At 41.9% G+C, this 19,451-nt stretch overlaps 4 protein-coding genes across 5 annotated transcripts; 2 read left to right on the top strand and 2 right to left on the bottom strand.

Moving 5' to 3' along the window:
- The first annotated feature begins 2,230 nt into the window (after window positions 1–2,230).
- Window positions 2,231–5,024, top strand: LOC123469866. Its single transcript, XM_045169211.1, has 2 exons — window positions 2,231–3,980; window positions 4,951–5,024. Exons 1-2 carry the CDS (start codon window positions 2,243–2,245, stop codon window positions 5,022–5,024), a joined length of 1,812 nt encoding a protein of 603 aa, XP_045025146.1. The 5' UTR covers window positions 2,231–2,242.
- An 872-nt stretch (window positions 5,025–5,896) lies between these two features.
- Window positions 5,897–13,982, bottom strand: LOC123469800. Of its 2 annotated transcripts, none has more exons than XM_045169121.1 (3): window positions 13,946–13,982; window positions 7,069–7,221; window positions 5,897–6,993 (listed from the first exon to the last, which is right to left on the bottom strand). In XM_045169121.1, exons 2-3 carry the CDS (start codon window positions 7,154–7,156, stop codon window positions 5,975–5,977), a joined length of 1,107 nt encoding a protein of 368 aa, XP_045025056.1. In that variant the 5' UTR covers window positions 7,157–7,221; window positions 13,946–13,982; the 3' UTR covers window positions 5,897–5,974. The 2 variants fall into 2 exon arrangements, with proteins under 2 accessions (XP_045025056.1, XP_045025055.1); XM_045169120.1 differs by lacking the exon at window positions 13,946–13,982 and adding an exon at window positions 9,912–10,065 and having other exon boundaries at window positions 5,898–6,993; window positions 7,069–7,147.
- Window positions 10,311–14,141, bottom strand: LOC123469867 (claspin-like). The gene is made up of 9 exons (XM_045169212.1): window positions 14,097–14,141; window positions 13,794–13,872; window positions 13,023–13,718; window positions 12,623–12,954; window positions 12,406–12,565; window positions 11,589–12,343; window positions 11,353–11,514; window positions 11,123–11,276; window positions 10,311–10,360 (listed from the first exon to the last, which is right to left on the bottom strand). Exons 1-9 carry the CDS (start codon window positions 14,139–14,141, stop codon window positions 10,311–10,313), a joined length of 2,433 nt encoding a protein of 810 aa, XP_045025147.1.
- Window positions 14,142–15,490: 1,349 nt separating this feature from the next.
- Window positions 15,491–19,357, top strand: LOC123469868 (claspin-like). Its single transcript, XM_045169213.1, is given in 10 exon segments — window positions 15,491–15,535; window positions 15,759–15,837; window positions 15,913–16,608; window positions 16,677–17,005; window positions 17,063–17,222; window positions 17,285–17,916; window positions 17,919–18,038; window positions 18,113–18,274; window positions 18,351–18,502; window positions 19,264–19,357. Coding segments are annotated over 10 exon segments (2,469 nt in total).
- Window positions 19,358–19,451: the final 94 nt, after the last annotated feature.

Below are 19,451 nucleotides of genomic sequence, written 5' to 3' on the forward strand. Positions count from 1 at the left end.
GCGCCAGGTCAACAATTAGACCAAAGACGCGTCTCATCGCAGAAATTTAAAAACCTAATAAATAAACAAATCGAGGTCAAGAGAGGACATAAAAGTTCAGTGCTGCACATTGGACGACACTCGTGGGACAATTAGCCGTTTACAACCGAACAGCCTAGGTCAAGATCCTCCAACGAAAGTTCACTAACTCTACAACACGCTGACGAATGGCGGAGAAATGAGTATTTAAGGACCTCGAAAACGAACGTCAAGCATCCATTCCTTCCCCAACAAACACACAGCAAACATGTCTACTCCCCAAATCATCTCGGATGAAGACTGGAGTCTCATCGAGGACATCTGGAGGATGGAAACGTCGCTCAACGACACCGTTGAGCTGGACGATACCATCACGGAGGACGACGAGACCGTCAGCCTCCCAGAAACCCGCTCCCTTTCCGCGGAGTTGGGGCATTACGTTTCCGATGATGCTCTGGATGAGTACTTCGTGAACCGGAACGCTCTGCCGAGCATAACCAGCCATCCGGATGGAACTCCCAACTGGGAGAACATCTTCGCCCTAGACCGCTACGTGGGGCGGCTCACCCAACCGGGTGGAGATAGCGAGCGGAGATGGACACCATTCGGCCTCCCCCCAGCAGCGTGGCCACCGGCCTCCTACAGCCGGATGTCCACGATGGACCTACAGCTGCCGAGAGCAACTCCATCACCGGGACTGTTCATGGCCCCCACACGTCCAGGCATAAAACAAAGGGAGCTCTTCTTTATGTTACTTTCCTTAGTGCTAGCTTTTGTTTTATACACTATGTATGTGTTATAACTATGTAACACAACAACAACAAAAAAAATGTTTTTCTCGCTTTTTCAATAAAAAAATAAATAAATAAATAAAAAACTTTGTCAATTGAATACAAAAAAACAAAAAAAACAAAAAACAAACAAAACAAAAACAAAGACAAAAAACAAAAAAAAAAAAAAAAAAACAACAAAAAAAAATACAAAAAACACAAATAAAACAAACAAAAAAAACTAAACAAAACAAACAAAACAAAAAACACAAAAAAAATAATAATAAAATAAAAAACAAAACACAACAAAAAAAAATAAATAAAAATAATAATAAGAATAATAATAATAAATAAATAAATACTTATAATAATAACCGGGTTGTTTTTCGGGAGACACTGTTAATGCTGCATAAACTCCCGAGAGTCCGTATCGGCCATCATATAGGATGCGCCCGATAAACGCGGATGAAACTAGCAATAAAATTATAGTTGATACGCTAACTCTAAGCTCGTCTACCGTTTTTCCCCATCTCCTTGCTCTATATCACCCTTGCAAATTCTGCCTTTACCCAACTTCCACCCCGTAAAATTTTTGCCGTACATATATCTCGGGGAAACGCCCCAGGCAACCATATGGTGCGCCCTCTATGATATTTTCACCCCTTTTATTCATATAGCCATATAGCACTCCCCTTGCATTCCTTTTTCCCACTCCTACGGTAAACGAAAAATCAACCTGCCATATTTCCATAATAACCCTCCGTGACACGACTGTCACGTAGACTGTTCCCCACCCCTTCATACCATAGGATGCTTGCGATAAAAACGGATAAGGCTCCAACAGCTATACGATTCAATAGGCTACATTTTCAGCCATCCGATACTATTAGCCGCCCAACCCCACTCCTTACCCCTCTGCACGCTCCTGCAATAGTGAATCGCTTTTTTTTCGTGTAAACCCCTCAATAAACGAACTCCCACCACAACCACCTCCCTCCCCCCACAATTTAGGATGTCGGGAATAAAGCCGGATACAAACAGCGTATGCAAACGTACGTTGCGGCAGTCCATTTCGCCATCTCTCACTTCTCCCTCCATCTTCATCTTACTTTCCCCCATTGCCCCCTGCGACAACGCCATGTTTCCCCCTGTAGCTCCCCTTATCCGACCATCGACCCCTAATGCTTATTACCCCATATAAGATAGGATGTTTTAGATACAGATAGATAATAATATTAATATACGGCCATATGCCATTGCTCTCCACATATATGTCCATCCCCCCCAAAACCCTATAAGTATAAAAAAAAAAACAAAAAAAAACAAAACAAACAAACAAACAAACAAAAAACAAAAACAAAAACAAAACAAAAAAAAACAAAAAAACAAAAAAAAACATTTACGGCCTGGAAATACGGTAGTAAATCAAGGTGTTTTTATGATTACCTTAGATAATGCCGACCCTCGTCACGCTACTCCTACTGCTCTCCTCAACCAATGCATTCCAGACCACGACATGCGACTGCAACAAACCAAGCGGAGTCGGACTCCTCCAATTTTCCGATGGCTCCTGCGAACCTGCCACACGCAATTCGAATACGAAAGTCGACTATCGAGTCATGACCGACAAAAAGGCAGCTTTTAACTTCCCGGGATACATCTGTGGTAGATGGAAATCAATTAAGCATATCACGATCAATTTCGTAAGACAAGTTATTACCGTTCCGGAACGCATCGCCATGGAAACGACGGCGGTAGAGTGTGATATCATGAGACAATCGAGGCGATGCAACGAGAGCCCAATGATGAAATCAGAAAACAAATGGATATTTAACCAAGAACCGGAGGACTTCGGTTATTGGCTAAGAACCACCACTGTGGTTACAGTCAACTGTATGTTAGAAGAAATCGTCCTTTCCCGAATTGACGAAGGAGACATGATAAACACGCCACTAGGAAAAACCAACGTATCTCATGGATCTCTATCCCATAACCATCTAACATTATTTTGGATCGACACCTACGGAAAACCAACTGATATCGTAATCCGACAATTAGAGAAAGGCGTGGGATTCTGGTACGAATCTTCAACGAACGGGACTTGGATCCTCCAAGACGACTCCAAACAGTTGGACTTTCACGTACGGTTGACGTCACGCTGCCAAACCGTGAAATGCGACAAAAAAATAGACAGTTGGACCGTGATCGGAGACAACCATTTGTTCATCATTAAATACCCATTGGGACCTTCCGCAGTTACCGTACCATCCATCATCAAGGATATTGTGACAAAAAGAAATGACCCTTTAGATATCAACATCCGACAAAACGCAAGAATCCAGTATTTGGAGGACGCCGCCATCCGTCACGAAAATGAACTTATCCGCGTCATCCAGAGCATGCAGTGTGACCAACGACGTGCTAAGCACGCACAAGCCGTGTCAACTGCCCAATACAATGGATGGCTGGCAGCCGCACAGCTGGGTCTTCGGCAATGCATCAAACTGATCGCCACCGGAAACATCGTCTCAGCCCTACAATGCACCCCTACAACAGTAAATTTCACGACGGATACAACCACTTGTGGACCTCAACCGCGGTTCAACAATTTCACCATTGGCCGGTCCGGTTGGGAACTCACTGCTTTTACGCCATGCTACTGGGCTGGAGGTATCGTGAATTTTAACGACAAACCTCACGCCTATCGCAATAACACGTGGCAACCGGTCGAAGCATCCGTCGTCATCCCACAGCGTGATTTGGCTGACGCTTTCCGATATCAAGACGTCAACTTCTTCGAATATCAACATCAAACCAACCCCGCTTATACGGAAGCCCTCATTAGCCCAATGGATATAATGGCCGATATCACATCCTCCATGAACGAACACTCCCTGACTGTCCCCAATCAAATTACAGGGACATCGGCTATCGTCGTATCCGCAGCCGAGAAAGCAGGTCTCGGAACCTTTACTAATTGGTTCGAGAATTTTAAAGTCTACTCATTCATCATCCTGCTCATCGCTATTTTCCTACTGATCGCTCGTGCTTGTTACGCCCTCGGATTTTGTGGTTTGATATGGAAATGTTGCTGTAAGCCCCCACGTCCTCCCCCCTACGGCGGTTTACCAGACGAGAAGCAGCCGACCCACAGGTCCCTGAATTTTCTTTTGGATTGCGGGACGCAATCTAGTATGACGGGGAGCGATGTAACGAAACGCCAAGCGAAGCCCCTTCTTGCCCCTTTTATTTGGCTTAATTAAACTAAGACCTTATTTCTTAAACTCTCCTTAACTTAATACCCCACTAGTTGACCTAGTTAATAGACTTTCTAGAAAATATAACAAGTGGAGAGAACAAGTCTCGGCACGCCCGTTATAAATAGAAACTTTTATGATTTGTCCAAAGCCGCCCAAAACGGCCTTAACCTGCCGTAGCTAAAAATAGATATATTTTTATCTGTTGGGAATTGCCTGAAACGGCCCGAAACTGCCCGGCCTATTTTTAACAATCGTCCAAATTCGCCCGATACCGCTTGAATTTGTCCGCCTATACCTCTTCGTGACGTCCAAATTCGCCCGATACCGCCCGATTTTGTCGGCCTATACCTTAACATTGTCCCGTATGTCCCCCACGGGATGATGACTAACATATAAAAAGCCACCGCAAACTCCCAAAAGGCAATCAGATCTACTCTGCCTGCTCCGTGTGCCAACTTAGGCCTCTGCAGCTCTCCCGCCGAGCCCGCTACCGTAACTCTTGCAAGCCGCAGAATAAGTACCCCCTTTAAGTAATCACTAAGTAGCTGTTTGACTCTTACTTTATTACGTCTATGCCTTGAAGTTAGTACCCATTGGTAACCTTTAAGTGTCATGAGTCTTCTTCCCTCAATTTACGAGCTTGTTTAATTATTCTACGGTTACCTGTTGCAAATCGGTTTATAATACACGGCTTTTTATTTATTTCGTGCGTGTTGTTTTATGCTTGCTAAGTATACAAGACATTGTGAGTAAAGACGCCGCATTAAATTAAACTTTTCCGTATTGGAGACAACATGACAACGTCGTGTACTCCTTTACAGTAGCAGTTATAGCAATTTTATTCTTTGGTTTGGGAGCAAGTCTGTTCGTTTATTTGCGTCAAACCGGGGCAACCATAAAAGCCTTGACTCAACGCATAGTCGAATTGGAAGGTCGATTGACTATTCATGAGGCCGAGGTGGAAGAGCGTTTATAACCGTTACCCGACCCGTTGTATTTGTTTTTGTTTTTCTCTCTCTATATCCCCTATTCTGTTAGGAATTATTCGAATTGCTGAAATTATTTTGGTGTTTCTTGTGTAACTTTTCTTTTTCTTCTCAATAGCTATTTGTAGCTGTTATTTTGTTTCATGCTTGTTTTATTGGTAATTTGGTTTTTTTTTGTAATGTTTTGCATTTATGTCCATTGGTTCGACCAGTAACCCTTCTAGCATTTGTTGTGACATTTGTTTACATTGAATTTTGCATTCATTTGTTTTCATTAACTTTTGGCTAAAAAATTGTTTCTTTGCACTGATTTTTTTTTTGGCCGAAAATTGCTCGTGTCTCTTATGTTTTGGGGTTATGTTTATTTTTCTCCTTGTTCTTCGTCGTCATAGTGCGATCGGGACGAGTCGCAAGCTGAAGGGGGGGATGTAGCGTTCACGCATCGTTGTAAGAGAACTCTCGCCATCCGTGATAACTGTAACGGATAGACAAACGACCGACGGAAGTGTCATTCGAGTGTCATCCGATTGCTGATGCATCGGATTCGCCGACTGACCCTTTCCCACGCCTGTAAGACTATAAATGGGACTGTAGTGTAGACCTTCGCGGCCAGTAGTTAGATAGAACCGTTATGTTTACTTTGTGTAGTGTTTGAGTGTTGAAGAGATTGAATACACCGATATTGATTCACCGATATTGATTCACCGAACCCATCGGCGATAACTCGTTACAATATCTTCTTCTTCAGCACTATCACTCACGTCCAGGTTTGGAGTGAGATCCTCAAATGAACTAGAACATCCGATTCCCTGAAACATTAAAATTGCATTACAAAATGAAATTAACGCGCCAATTAAGATATTTACTTTCAAACTAGGCTTCGCATCCGATCTTAGGGTAGATGTACTTTGATCTAAACACGAATCCAGCTTTTTTGCAGCTACTTCAAAGTTGAGCGGAGGTTCAAAACCATTACTTTGATCGTCAGACTGGTTAGATGTTTGTACTGCTGATTTACTTTTGACTTCATCATTTTCTTCGTAACCAAGAGAATCTTATTGGTCTTGATCTTCGGGATCTTGGTCACTGTCTTCAGTCTCTTCCTCAACAAATGTAATATTCTTCTTTTTCCCTTTTTTAGTGCGCTCAAAGTCGTACTGCCAAGAATCTGGGCAGGGAACTGCAGCGTAACGGTCTGCCTATCCGGTATTTGCTGAATAGTCCATTCATCTTCTACACTACTTCTATGCACATCACAATTACTTAGCGATGGGTTATCTTGAGGTTCAACCGCTACAATCTCTGACGATACGATACTTTCAAGCGTTTCTTCCAGCGAAGTGGGTTGGTTGGTGACTACGGTGAAGACCGGATCTTTATGTCTGGAGATTTCCGGTTCAACAATGGTTTCAGTAACATTGGTGTTTGAATTCAGAATAGCCGTTTTTGATCCACAATGAGTTTTACTTTTGTTGCTGTACATCTTATGACTGTTTGAGAATTTTTCTGGAAGCTTTTCTTCATACTGGAAGGGATCTTCATTGGAGCTTGAAATATTGGGTTCTCGTAAAATTAGTTCTCCACTATTTACTACACGAACATCGGCAGAAGTTGCAAAGGGAGATTTATCCTCTGAAATGTTTGTGGGATCTTTAGTAGTTTTTGGTTCACTTGCAATGGCTTCTTCAAATATTATTTCCACTTCTGCCTCACTACTTCCATTTCTTCCACAGTCTACTGAATTCTGTAGATGATCAGGCACGAAAATATCAAATTCTTTTAGAATACTTAAAATTCTGTCTTTGCTTTTGACTGAACACAGCAGCTTCCCAGAATAGATGTACTCAAGAACACAAAACAGTTCTTCAAAGCTCAGATCAATTGAGATGCAGACATCTAGGTCTAACTCACAATCAGGTAACAGGATGGAAAAGAACCGGCTGGCAGCAGCAAGAACACCTGTGTAAAATATTTTATGAAATCATTTCAAGAAATACAGCATTTTCTAAAATTTTGAACCTCATCCAATCATACTTCTGTTAGCACGGAGCTTGTTTTGTAAGCTGTGTTGTTCATTATTGTCATCTGGAGACTGGCAAAAAAATGTAACATCCTGAAACATAAAAAAAAATTCAGAGAATCAACGAGACAGACTAAAGAGGAAATTGGCAAAATAAGGTGGTGTATATAATACTGTAACAGATTCACTGGGTTTAAGGGATGTATTCAGTCATAGACAGCTTACACGACCCACACATACAGCATTACACAGAGACAGCACTGACAGCACCAACAAGTAGACTGAATCACTACATTGTACTGCCCCCTCTGGCCGGTCATAGACGGGCTTTTGAGTCCTCTGACATCCGGCCCGAGTGGCAAAGTCCATTGACATCGCACATTTGCATCTCTTAGCATCCGGCGCTAAGCGACAAAGTACATTGGCGCTACATCCCCCCTCCTACCTACTGACATGGGTTCCCTAAACTGGATAACAAACCCCACAAGGCATAACAAATAGAGTCCCCTATGTTTTCTACTTTACCATTTGGTAAAACTAATCCGGGTTAAACACCAATATTCAAACGACTGCATTCGGACCGGGCTGGCCTTGATCCTCTTCTTTTTCCTTCCTCTTCGAAGGATCTCCTGCCCGGGCTAGCTCGTCCCTCAGTTCTTGAATCTGGCGCTGTAGGTCTTGCACCTTGTCAAGGCCTACAGCCCCGACTGCCGGCTTCTCGCGCTCTCTACACGCATCCTCGTACCCCCTCTCATAGGCTGTTTTTACGGCATCTGCGTGAAGTCTCGCCTCCTCCAGGAATTCTTCACACGATTTAATGCCCAACACGTAAAGCCTCTCGTAGAGAGCCGGGCTCAATCCCCTGAAAAGGTGGTCTATGCGCACCTCTTCAGCCATGTCTGGCTGAACCATGCAACACATATCCATAACATCATGGTAGTATTCCGTGATGTCTTCCTCCTTTCCTTGGACCATCATGCGCAGCTTCCTTTCCGTCTGCCGCTTCAGGTTTACCGCCACGAACTGCTTCAGGAAAAGCGTCTTGAGCCCACGCACCTCTCTGTAGTGTGCTGGCTCGTCCTCAGTTCCGGCTACTTGGACCTCCCGGTCCTCCCAGTGCTCCGGGCGTACGTTTCTCGCCTCAAGGCCTACAATCCATTTGTAGGCAGCACCCTCGAGCGAAACATCAATAGCCCTTGCAAGATCGTTATTCGACCAACGATTATGGCGACCAATCCTTTCGAACCGGTCTATCCACTCCATTGCGTTTTCCTTTGGCGTGCCCCGGAACTTTTCCGGCTCCTTGTAGTGGAACATTGGGCGTTCCGCCATGTCTTCCTCCTCTTCCAAAAACGGGTCCCACTCGAGTTCAGGATCTTCCAGAGACTGTCGGCTTGGCGATCCTCCTACGCTGAATCCGCCGCGTCCCTGTCTCACCGTTGCCGCTTCCTGTGGAGTACTAAACGCTCTAGGCCGTAGGCCTTCGCGCAGGCTTCTTCTTTCCAAGCCCACCCCTCGCTGCTCGTCGTTCCTCGCTTCCAACGGCTGTCCGCTGTCGCTACCCGACGATCTGTTGATGACCCCGGAGGTATCGGCTTCCACGCTAACTATGCGTTTCCTGTCGGCAGCGCCTTCCGCCCACGCCGACCCCTGCCACACCTCTCGGTTTCCAGTCACCGACCCCTGCGTTCCGAGCGAATTTGGGTCGTACGACTTCCTCCGCTGCTCGTCGATCCTTTCCTGGACACTGGAGACTGACACCTGCGGGATAAGCGACTCGCGGTCGTCGAACTCCGCCTGACGCGTGCGTGATCCCTGATCACGATCGACGACCCGCACTTCCTGCCGCTTCTCGTTACCCGCCCCGGTACGTGCGTTAACCCTTCCTTCGTTCCCTACCTCACGAGCCCCCTCGTGCTGCTTACGTGCAGCTACGGACTCGTATGTCCCTTCCGTCACAGCACCCCCTGCTTCCGGATTCCCAGAATCCTGGCAGCTCTGTGTGTCCTCGAATTCCTCGCCCCGTGGCTCGGAATCAGACTGGAATTGTGACGGATCTGGAACCTCCCGCGGTAGGGAAACTTCCCTGGACAACCACGTACCTTTCTGTCCCAAAGTGAGGTCACTCACTTCTCCAGGAGGGCCTCTCGAACGGCCCTTTGACCGAGCTGAAGCAGCGCTTGCTGCCTGCAATCCTGTTGAAGATCGTGCTAGAGGTGTTGCCGCCCTCAAACTCGAGTAATAGGTCTGAATCTCCTTGGCGGCCTCTTCAGCTGCTCGTCTACGGCTCCTTTCCCCAGCGTCTATTATCACACCTCTCCCGTGTGACATTCACACGAGGATCCGCTGCGATCCCACTTCCCAAATACACGCTCTCCCAGACCGTTGCTGTGGTCTCGTGCCCGGCAATAAATTGCCGAGTTCGATTTCCAGAGACCCCTCACAGCGAACGCCTACCTGAGTTAAAACGTGTACCTGATCAGTGAACAACGCAGTAGCATCTCCACCATGTAACAGATTCACTGGGTTTAAGGGATGTATTCAGTCATAGACAGCTTACACGACCCACACATACAGCATTACACAGAGACAGCACTGACAGCACCAACAAGTAGACTGAATCACTACATTGTACTGCCCCCTCTGGCCGGTCATAGACGGGCTTTTGAGTCCTCTGACATCCGGCCAGAGTGGCAAAGTCCATTGACATCGCACATTTGCATCTCTTAGCATCCGGCGCTAAGCGACAAAGTACATTGGCGCTACAATACACACAGCACACAAAGCTTGCAAAATCTCATTGTTTAAAAATAATGGAAAATCTAATTGTTAAGAAACAGCCATAATCATGTCTTACAGTGAATTGTTCTTTTTTCCTTCCATCCATCCATCAACAAGAAATGATGCAGACATACTCCATGGTTAATTCCTACAATCTTAACTGGACCTTCACTACTCATTGTTTTTTTTCCTTTTAGATACCATTCCCATCCCGCAAAAGTGGCCTTTGTGAAAACGAAGAACACGCTAATAAAAAAATCTTTATGTTCAAATATAGCGTTTTTTTTTTCACAACCCAAACAGTTTCCACTAGCCACTACTAGAAGAGGTGAGGGGATAAGGATAACGATAGACGATAGCAACACTACAGTTAATCTATTGGGGACCCGGTATTTCATGTATTTGGAACATGGGGTGGTATCTTGTGGAAATCACCATGGAAGTTGCCAACGGAAAAGCGTGTCGCGGAACGTTTTCAATCCGAAAACACCATTATAACAAAGCCTTGCAGTTTCCGTGTAAATTCTAATTTACGAATAATTTTCGAAAAAAAGTAGCAATGTCATAAATGAACATTACGAGAAATTCAATAACGCATACCATCAATTCATAAGTAAATCAAAAAATTTGGGAATTCGATTAAAAAAAACGGAAAATGTTATCGACGTGGTCCGGCTAGCGACGTGCACGGGACCTATTTAGTTCGTATAATGTAATGCAAAAATTTTTTATGCACTAGAAAAATTGATTGATGTGTACAAACAATACGTGTATACAGCTCATAAATTAAAACTTACCCGTAAAATAGAAAAGTAATAAAAAAAAAATAAAAACTGCGGAATTGTTGTAAAACTTGCAGCATGATGTTTTCGGATCTGGAATCAAGGTATTTAAAGGTTCTGTGTACGATTATTGGATGTGTGGGGTGGATGTGTAAGAGGATACATGTTATAAAATAGCCGCTGTATCTCGGGCATAGCATACCCATATCGATCGCCGAATCGAATCGATACACAACGTATCTGCCCCATACAGTCAACACTGTCGTTGACACTTTTGAAAGGTACGACTAAATTATTTTTTTATTAAGTAGATATGGAGAAACTAACTAATTGAACTAAATGTTAAATTAGTTTTGCACTTAGAGGCATTTTAGCTTTCTTGGCTGGTGCTGGATTTTGCTTGGATGAATCGCATTTAGAACTCTGAAAAAATAAAAATAAATACCATCGGAAGCAAAAGAACACAACAGATTAAGTTTTGGTATTACATCTTGTTTATGTTTCCTATTTTGCTCGGCGACTGGCCTCTCCGGAGTAATGGATGCAAATACAAAATTGGAACCGACCCTTGGTGCCTGAACAGGTAACACGGATTTCATCAACGATGCAATTTCTGATAAATCTTTTTCACTTCTGCGTAAAAAAGATCCGCATCTCACCTATAAAATGAAAAGTAGGAAAGTATATAAGCGCTGATCTCTACAATGTGTTAAGCACTTTGTAAAAGTAACCTACAGTGGTCACAATGTTCGCCTTAGAATGCGTTGACTGCTTGGCGTTGGCAGTAGCAGCGGAGGAATCGCCTTCTGTAATTTGATTAATGGTTTTGGAAGCAGTGTTGATTTTCACCATTTTAGTTTGCCGGCTCATAACCAATGGCACTTCTTTATTCGTTTCCTGCACACCAAATGTTTGGCGGCAAAAATGGTTGATTAGTAAACTGAAAACATTTTACGTCGTTGGACGATCACCTGTTGCGACTTTTGTTGCAGGAGCCATTTTTCTCTATCACTGTGAATTTTTCTCCATGTGAGATCATCCTGTTCTTCAGCAGCTTCATCTTCTTCATCTTCTTGATTTTTTGGACGGGCACCGTCTCCCTCAGTATTTTCACCATCAGCCTGTTTCCACCGAAATTGTTTTTGCCTTCCACCGCCATCAGAATGCAAATCTCCATCTTCGAGAAAAAGCTCTTGAAAAAGTCGAACTTCACGCTGGTCTTGATCAAGCATTGTCTTCATATGGGCTCTTCCAACTTGCTCACGAACTTCGTTTTCATCAATATCCTCCTTATCGCCTTCCTCCTCCTTCCAGTCATCCATTTCGTCACCGCTGCCAACTTCGGAACCGGACAGTTCAGCCTCGTCTTCAAAAAACTCAGTCAGACCTCTAAATTCTCGTTCCTCTTCATGCATTTCCTCTTCTTCGACAAACGAATGGTTTTCATCGATAGTTTCATCTTCGTCATCTGACAGACAAACACGGGCCCTTTTTTTCACCTTTGACAGGGATTTTTCTCCATCCTCTAAAAAAGAAGGCACAGTTCCAGGTTCATCAGCGTCATTTTCAGAAACGAATTTTGGGAGAGCACTACTGGAGCCATCTTCCTCGTCATCCTCATCAGCCATTGGAATTATTCTTGCGAACGGCTTAACTTCTTCATCAGATTCGTCATCTGCATTTTCAGTCAAACTACTTATTTGCGTGTCTCTTCCAGAAAGTGAATCTACATGGTAAAATAAGTTAGCTAAGCATACAACGAAAAAACAAATCTTCGACACAACTTACCAGGGAATTTTCCCGAGCAGAGGGCCAATAGTTCTTCGACGTTTGAGGTTTCATTGTTTTGTGTGCACTTCAACTTAGGAATAATATCTTCTTCTTCAGCACTATCACTCACGTCCAGGTTTGGAGTGAGATCCTCAAATGAACTAGAACATCCGATTCCCTGAAACATTAAAATTGCATTACAAAATGAAATTAACGCGCCAATTAAGATATTTACTTTCAAACTAGGCTTCACATCCGATCTTAGGGTAGATGTACTTTGATCTAAACAAGAATCCAGCTTTTTTGCAGCTACTTCAAAGTTGAGCGGAGGTTCAAAACCATTACTTTGATCGTCAGACTCGTTAGATGTTTGTACTGCTGATTTACTTTTGACTTCATCATTTTCTTCGTAACCAAGAGAATCTTCTTGGTCTTGATCTTCGGGATCTTGGTCACTGTCTTCAGTCTCTTCCTCAACAAATGTAATTTTCTTCTTTTTCCCTTTTTTAGTGCGCTCATCAAAGTCGTACTGCCAAGAATCTGGGCAGGGAACTGCAGCGTAACGGTCTGCCTATCCGGTATTTGCTGAATAGTCCATTCATCTTCTACACTACTTCTATGCACATCACAATTACTTAGCGATGGGTTATCTTGAGGTTCAACCGCTACAATCTCTGACGATACGATACTTTCAAGCGTTTCTTCCAGCGAAGTGGGTTGGTTGGTGACTACGGTGAAGACCGGATCTTTATGTCTGGAGATTTCCGGTTCAACAATGGTTTCAGTAACATTGGTGTTTGAATTCAGAATAGCCATTTTTGATCCACAATGAGTTTTACTTTTGTTGCTGTACATCTTATGACTGTTTGAGAATTTTTCTGGAAGCTTTTCTTCATACTGGAAGGGATCTTCATTGGAGCTTGAAATATTGGGTTCTCGTAAAATTAGTTCTCCACTATTTACTACACGAACATCGGCAGAAGTTGCAAAGGGAGATTTATCCTCTGAAATGTTTGTGGGATCTTTAGTAGTTTTTGGTTCACTTGCAATGGCTTCTTCAAATATTATTTCCACTTCTGCCTCACTACTTCCATTTCTTCCACAGTCTACTGAATTCTTTAGATGATCAGGCACGAAAATATCAAATTCTTTTAGAATACTTAAAATTCTGTCTTTGCTTTTGACTGAACACAGCAGCTTCCCAGAATAGATGTACTCAAGAACACAAAACAGTTCTTCAAAGCTCAGATCAATTGAGATGCAGACATCTAGGTCTAACTCACAATCAGGTAACAGGATGGAAAAGAACCGGCTGGCAGCAGCAAGAACACCTGTGTAAAATATTTTATGAAATCATTTCAAGAAATACAGCATTTTCTAAAATTTTGAACCTCATCCAATCATACTTCTGTTAGCACGGAGCTTGTTTTGTAAGCTGTGTTGTTCATTATTGTCATCTGGAGACTGGCAAAAAAATGTAACATCCTGAAACATAAAAAAAATTCAGAGAATCAACGAGACAGACTAAAGAGGAAATTGGCAAAATAAGGTGGTGTATATAATACACACAGCACACAAAGCTTGCAAAATCTCATTGTTTAAAAATAATGGAAAATCTAATTGTTGAGAAACAGCCATAATCATGTCTTACAGTGAATTGTTCTTTTTTCCTTCCATCCATCCATCAACAAGAAATGATGCAGACATACTCCATGGTTAATTCCTACAATCTTAACTGGACCTTCACTACTCATTGTTTTTTTTTCCTTTTAGATACCATTCCCATGCTTAACACATTGTAGAGATCAGCGCTTATATACTTTCCTACTTTTCATTTTATAGGTGAGATGCGGATCTTTTTTACGCAGAAGTGAAAAAGATTTATCAGAAATTGCATCGTTGATGAAATCCGTGTTACCTGTTCAGGCACCAAGGGTCGGTTCCAATTTTGTATTTGCATCCATTACTCCGGAGAGGCCAGTCGTCGAGCAAAATAGGAAACATAAACAAGATGTAATACCAAAACTTAATCTGTTGTGTTCTTTTGCTTCCGATGGTATTTATTTTTATTTTTTTCAGAGTTCTAAATGCGATTCATCCAAGCAAAATCCAGCACCAGCCAAGAAAGCTAAAATGCCTCTAAGTGCAAAACTAATTTAACATTTAGTTCAATTAGTTAGTTTCTCCATATCTACTTAATAAAAAAATAATTTAGTCGTACCTTTCAAAAGTGTCAACGACAGTGTTGACTGTATGGGGCAGATACGTTGTGTATCGATTCGATTCGGCGATCGATATGGGTATGCTATGCCCGAGATACAGCGGCTATTTTATAACATGTATCCCTTACACATCCACCCCACACATCCATTAATCGTACACAGAACCTTTAAATACCTTGATTCCAGATCCGAAAACATCATGCTGCAAGTTTTACAACAATTCCGCAGTTTTTATTTTTTTTTTATTACTTTTCTATTTTACGGGTAAGTTTTAATATATGAGCTGTATACACGTATTGTTTGTACACATCAATCAATTTTTCTAGTGCATAAAAAATTTTTGCATTACATTATACGAACTAAATAGGTCCCGTGCACGTCGCTAGCCGGACCACGTCGATAACATTTTCCGTTTTTTTAATCGAATTCCCAAATTTTTTGATTTACTTATGAATTGATGGTATGCGTTATTGATTTTCTCGTAATGTTCATTTATGACATTGCTACTTTTTTCGAAAATTATTCGTAAATTAGAATTTACACGGAAACTGCAAGGCTTTGTTATAATGGTGTTTTCGGATTGAAAACGTTCCGCGACACGCTTTGCCGTTGGCAACTTCCATGGTGATTTCCACAAGATACCACCCCATGTTCCAAATACATGAAATACCGGGTCCCCAATAGATTAACTGTAGTGTTGCTATCGTCTATCGTTATCCTTATCCCCTCACCTCTTCTAGTAGTGGCTAGTGGAAACTGTTTGGGTTGTGAAAAAAAAACGCTATATTTGAACATAAAGATTTTTTTTATTAGCGTGTTCTTCGTTTTCACAAAGGCCACTTTTGCGGGATGGGAATGGTATCTAAAAGGAAAAAAAAACAATGAGTAGTGAAGGTCCAGTTAAGATTGTAGGAATTAACCATGGAGTATGTCTGCATCATTTCTTGTTGATGGATGGATGGAAGGAAAAAAGAACAATTCACTGTAAGACATGATTATGGCTGTTTCTCAACAATTAGATTTTCCATTATTTTTAAACAATGAGATTTTGCAAGCTTTGTGTGCTGTGTGTATTATATACACCACCTTATTTTGCCAATTTCCTCTTTAGTCTGTCTCGTTGATTCTCTGAATTTTTTTATGTTTCAGGATGTTACATTTTTTTGCCAGTCTCCAGATGACAATAATGAACAACACAGCTTACAAAACAAGCTCCGTGCTAACAGAAGTATGATTGGATGAGGTTCAAAATTTTAGAAAATGCTGTATTTCTTGAAATGATTTCATAAAATATTTTACACAGGTGTTCTTGCTGCTGCCAGCCGGTTCTTTTCCATCCTGTTACCTGATTGTGAGTTAGACCTAGATGTCTGCATCTCAATTGATCTGAGCTTTGAAGAACTGTTTTGTGTTCTTGAGTACATCTATTCTGGGAAGCTGCTGTGTTCAGTCAAAAGCAAAGACAGAATTTTAAGTATTCTAAAAGAATTTGATATTTTCGTGCCTGATCATCTACAGAATTCAGTAGACTGTGGAAGAAATGGAAGTAGTGAGGCAGAAGTGGAAATAATATTTGAAGAAGCCATTGCAAGTGAACCAAAAACTACTAAAGATCCCACAAACATTTCAGAGGATAAATCTCCCTTTGCAACTTCTGCCGATGTTCGTGTAGTAAATAGTGGAGAACTAATTTTACGAGAACCCAATATTTCAAGCTCCAATGAAGATCCCTTCCAGTATGAAGAAAAGCTTCCAGAAAAATTCTCAAACAGTCATAAGATGTACAGCAACAAAAGTAAAACTCATTGTGGATCAAAAATGGCTATTCTGAATTCAAACACCAATGTTACTGAAACCATTGTTGAACCGGAAATCTCCAGACATAAAGATCCGGTCTTCACCGTAGTCACCAACCAACCCACTTCGCTGGAAGAAACGCTTGAAAGTATCGTATCGTCAGAGATTGTAGCGGTTGAACCTCAAGATAACCCATCGCTAAGTAATTGTGATGTGCATAGAAGTAGTGTAGAAGATGAATGGACTATTCAGCAAATACCGGATAGGCAGACCGTTACGCTGCAGTTCCCTGCCCAGATTCTTGGCAGTACGACTTTGAGCGCACTAAAAAAGGGAAAAAGAAGAAAATTACATTTGTTGAGGAAGAGACTGAAGACAGTGACCAAGATCCCGAAGATCAAGACCAAGAAGATTCTCTTGGTTACGAAGAAAATGATGAAGTCAAAAGTAAATCAGCAGTACAAACATCTAACGAGTCTGACGATCAAAGTAATGGTTTTGAACCTCCGCTCAACTTTGAAGTAGCTGCAAAAAAGCTGGATTCTTGTTTAGATCAAAGTACATCTACCCTAAGATCGGATGTGAAGCCTAGTTTGAAAGTAAATATCTTAATTGGCGCGTTAATTTCATTTTGTAATGCAATTTTAATGTTTCAGGGAATCGGATGTTCTAGTTCATTTGAGGATCTCACTCCAAACCTGGACGTGAGTGATAGTGCTGAAGAAGAAGATATTATTCCTAAGTTGAAGTGCACACAAAACAATGAAACCTCAAACGTCGAAGAACTATTGGCCCTCTGCTCGGGAAAATTCCCTGGTAAGTTGTGTCGAAGATTTGTTTTTTCGTTGTATGCTTAGCTAACTTATTTTACCATGTAGATTCACTTTCTGGAAGAGACACGCAAATAAGTAGTTTGACTGAAAATGCAGATGACGAATCTGATGAAGAAGTTAAGCCGTTCGCAAGAATAATTCCAATGGCTGATGAGGATGACGAGGAAGATGGCTCCAGTAGTGCTCTCCCAAAATTCGTTTCTGAAAATGACGCTGATGAACCTGGAACTGTGCCTTCTTTTTTAGAGGATGGAGAAAAATCCCTGTCAAAGGTGAAAAAAAGGGCCCGTGTTTGTCTGTCAGATGACGAAGATGAAACTATCGATGAAAACCATTCGTTTGTCGAAGAAGAGGAAATGCATGAAGAGGAACGAGAATTTAGAGGTCTGACTGAGTTTTTTGAAGACGAGGCTGAACTGTCCGGTTCCGAAGTTGGCAGCGGTGACGAAATGGATGACTGGAAGGAGGAGGAAGGCGATAAGGAGGATATTGATGAAAACGAAGTTCGTGAGCAAGTTGGAAGAGCCCATATGAAGACAATGCTTGATCAAGACCAGCGTGAAGTTCGACTTTTTCAAGAGCTTTTTCTCGAAGATGGAGATTTGCATTCTGATGGCGGTGGAAGGCAAAAACAATTTCGGTGGAAACAGGCTGATGGTGAAAATACTGAGGAGACGGTGCCCGTCCAAAAAATCAAGAAGATGAAGAAGATGAAGCTGCTGAAGAACAGGATGATCTCACATGGAGAAAAATTCACAGTGATAGAGAAAAATGGCTCCTGCAACAAAAGTCGCAACAGGTGATCGTCCAACGACGTAAAATGTTTTCAGTTTACTAATCAACCATTTTTGCCGCCAAACATTTGGTGTACAGGAAACGAATAAAGAAGTGCCATTGGTTATGAGCCGGCAAACTAAAATGGTGAAAATCAACACTGCTTCCAAAACCATTAATCAAATTACAGAAGGCGATTCCTCCGCTGCTACTGCCAACGCCAAGCAGTCAACGCATTCTAAGGCGAACATTGTGACCACTGTAGGTTACTTTTACAAAGTGCTTAACACATTGTAGAGATCAGCGCTTATATACTTTCCTACTTTTCATTTTATAGGTGAGATGCGGATCTTTTTTACGCAGAAGTGAAAAAGATTTATCAGAAATTGCATCGTTGATGAAATCCGTGTTACCTGTTCAGGCACCAAGGGTCGGTTCCAATTTTGTATTTGCATCCATTACTCCGGAGAGGCCAGTCGCCGAGCAAAATAGGAAACATAAACAAGATGTAATACCAAAACTTAATCTGTTGTGTTCTTTTGCTTCCGATGGTATTTATTTTTATTTTTTTCAGAGTTCTAAATGCGATTCATCCAAGCAAAATCCAGCACCAGCCAAGAAAGCTAAAATGCCTCTAAGTGCAAAACTAATTTAACATTTAGTTCAATTAGTTAGTTTCTCCATATCTACTTAATAAAAAAATAATTTAGTCGTACCTTTCAAAAGTGTCAACGACAGTGTTGACTGTATGGGGCAGATACGTTGTGTATCGATTCGATTCGGCGATCGATATGGGTATGCTATGCCCGAGATACAGCGGCTATTTTATAACATGTATCCCTTACACATCCACCCCACACATCCAATAATCGTACACAGAACCTTTAAATACCTTGATTCCAGATCCGAAAACATCATGCTGCAAGTTTTACAACAATTCCGCAGTTTTTATTTTTTTTTATTACTTTTCTATTTTACGGGTAAGTTTTAATTTATGAGCTGTATACACGTATTGTTTGTACACATCAATCAATTTTTCTAGTGCATAAAAAATTTTTGCATTACATTATACGAACTAAATAGGTCCCGTGCACGTCGCTAGCCGGACCACGTCGATAACATTTTCCGTTTTTTTAATCGAATTCCCAAATTTTTTGATTTACTTATGAATTGATGGTATGCGTTATTGAATTTCTCGTAATGTTCATTTATGACATTGCTACTTTTTTCGAAAATTATTCGTAAATTAGAATTTACACGGAAACTGCAAGGCTTTGTTATAATGGTGTTTTCGGATTGAAAACGTTCCGCGACACGCTTTTCCGTTGGCAACTTCCATGGTGATTTCCACAAGATACCACCCCATGTTCCAAATACATGAAATACCGGGTCCCCAATAGATTAACTGTAGTGTTGCTATCGTCTATCGTTATCCTTA

Source organism: Daphnia magna, linkage group LG2 (genome assembly GCF_020631705.1).
Source record: "Daphnia magna isolate NIES linkage group LG2, ASM2063170v1.1, whole genome shotgun sequence".
In the NCBI taxonomy this organism is placed as follows: Eukaryota; Metazoa; Arthropoda; class Branchiopoda; order Diplostraca; family Daphniidae; genus Daphnia; species Daphnia magna.

Bases quoted from the DNA above. Each gene is read 5' to 3' on its own strand.
- LOC123469866 (XM_045169211.1), top strand. From the start codon at position 2,243: ATGCCGACCCTCGTCACGCTACTCCTACTGCTCTCCTCAACCAATGCA. The intron at 3,981-4,950 runs GTATGACGGGGA...CAACCATAAAAG, and splicing joins GGATTGCGGGACGCAATCTA to CCTTGACTCAACGCATAGTC.
- LOC123469800 (XM_045169120.1), bottom strand. From the start codon at position 9,941: ATGGATGGAAGGAAAAAAGAACAATTCACT. The intron at 7,148-9,911 runs GTAAGACATGAT...TTTATGTTTCAG, and splicing joins GGAAAAAAGAACAATTCACT to GATGTTACATTTTTTTGCCA. The intron at 6,994-7,068 runs GTATGATTGGAT...TATTTTACACAG, and splicing joins CAAGCTCCGTGCTAACAGAA to GTGTTCTTGCTGCTGCCAGC.
- LOC123469867 (XM_045169212.1), bottom strand. From the start codon at position 14,141: ATGAGTAGTGAAGGTCCAGTTAAGATTGTAGGAATTAACCATGGA. The intron at 13,873-14,096 runs GTATGTCTGCAT...TTTATGTTTCAG, and splicing joins TTGTAGGAATTAACCATGGA to GATGTTACATTTTTTTGCCA. The intron at 12,344-12,405 runs GTAAGTTGTGTC...TTTACCATGTAG, and splicing joins CTGCTCGGGAAAATTCCCTG to ATTCACTTTCTGGAAGAGAC.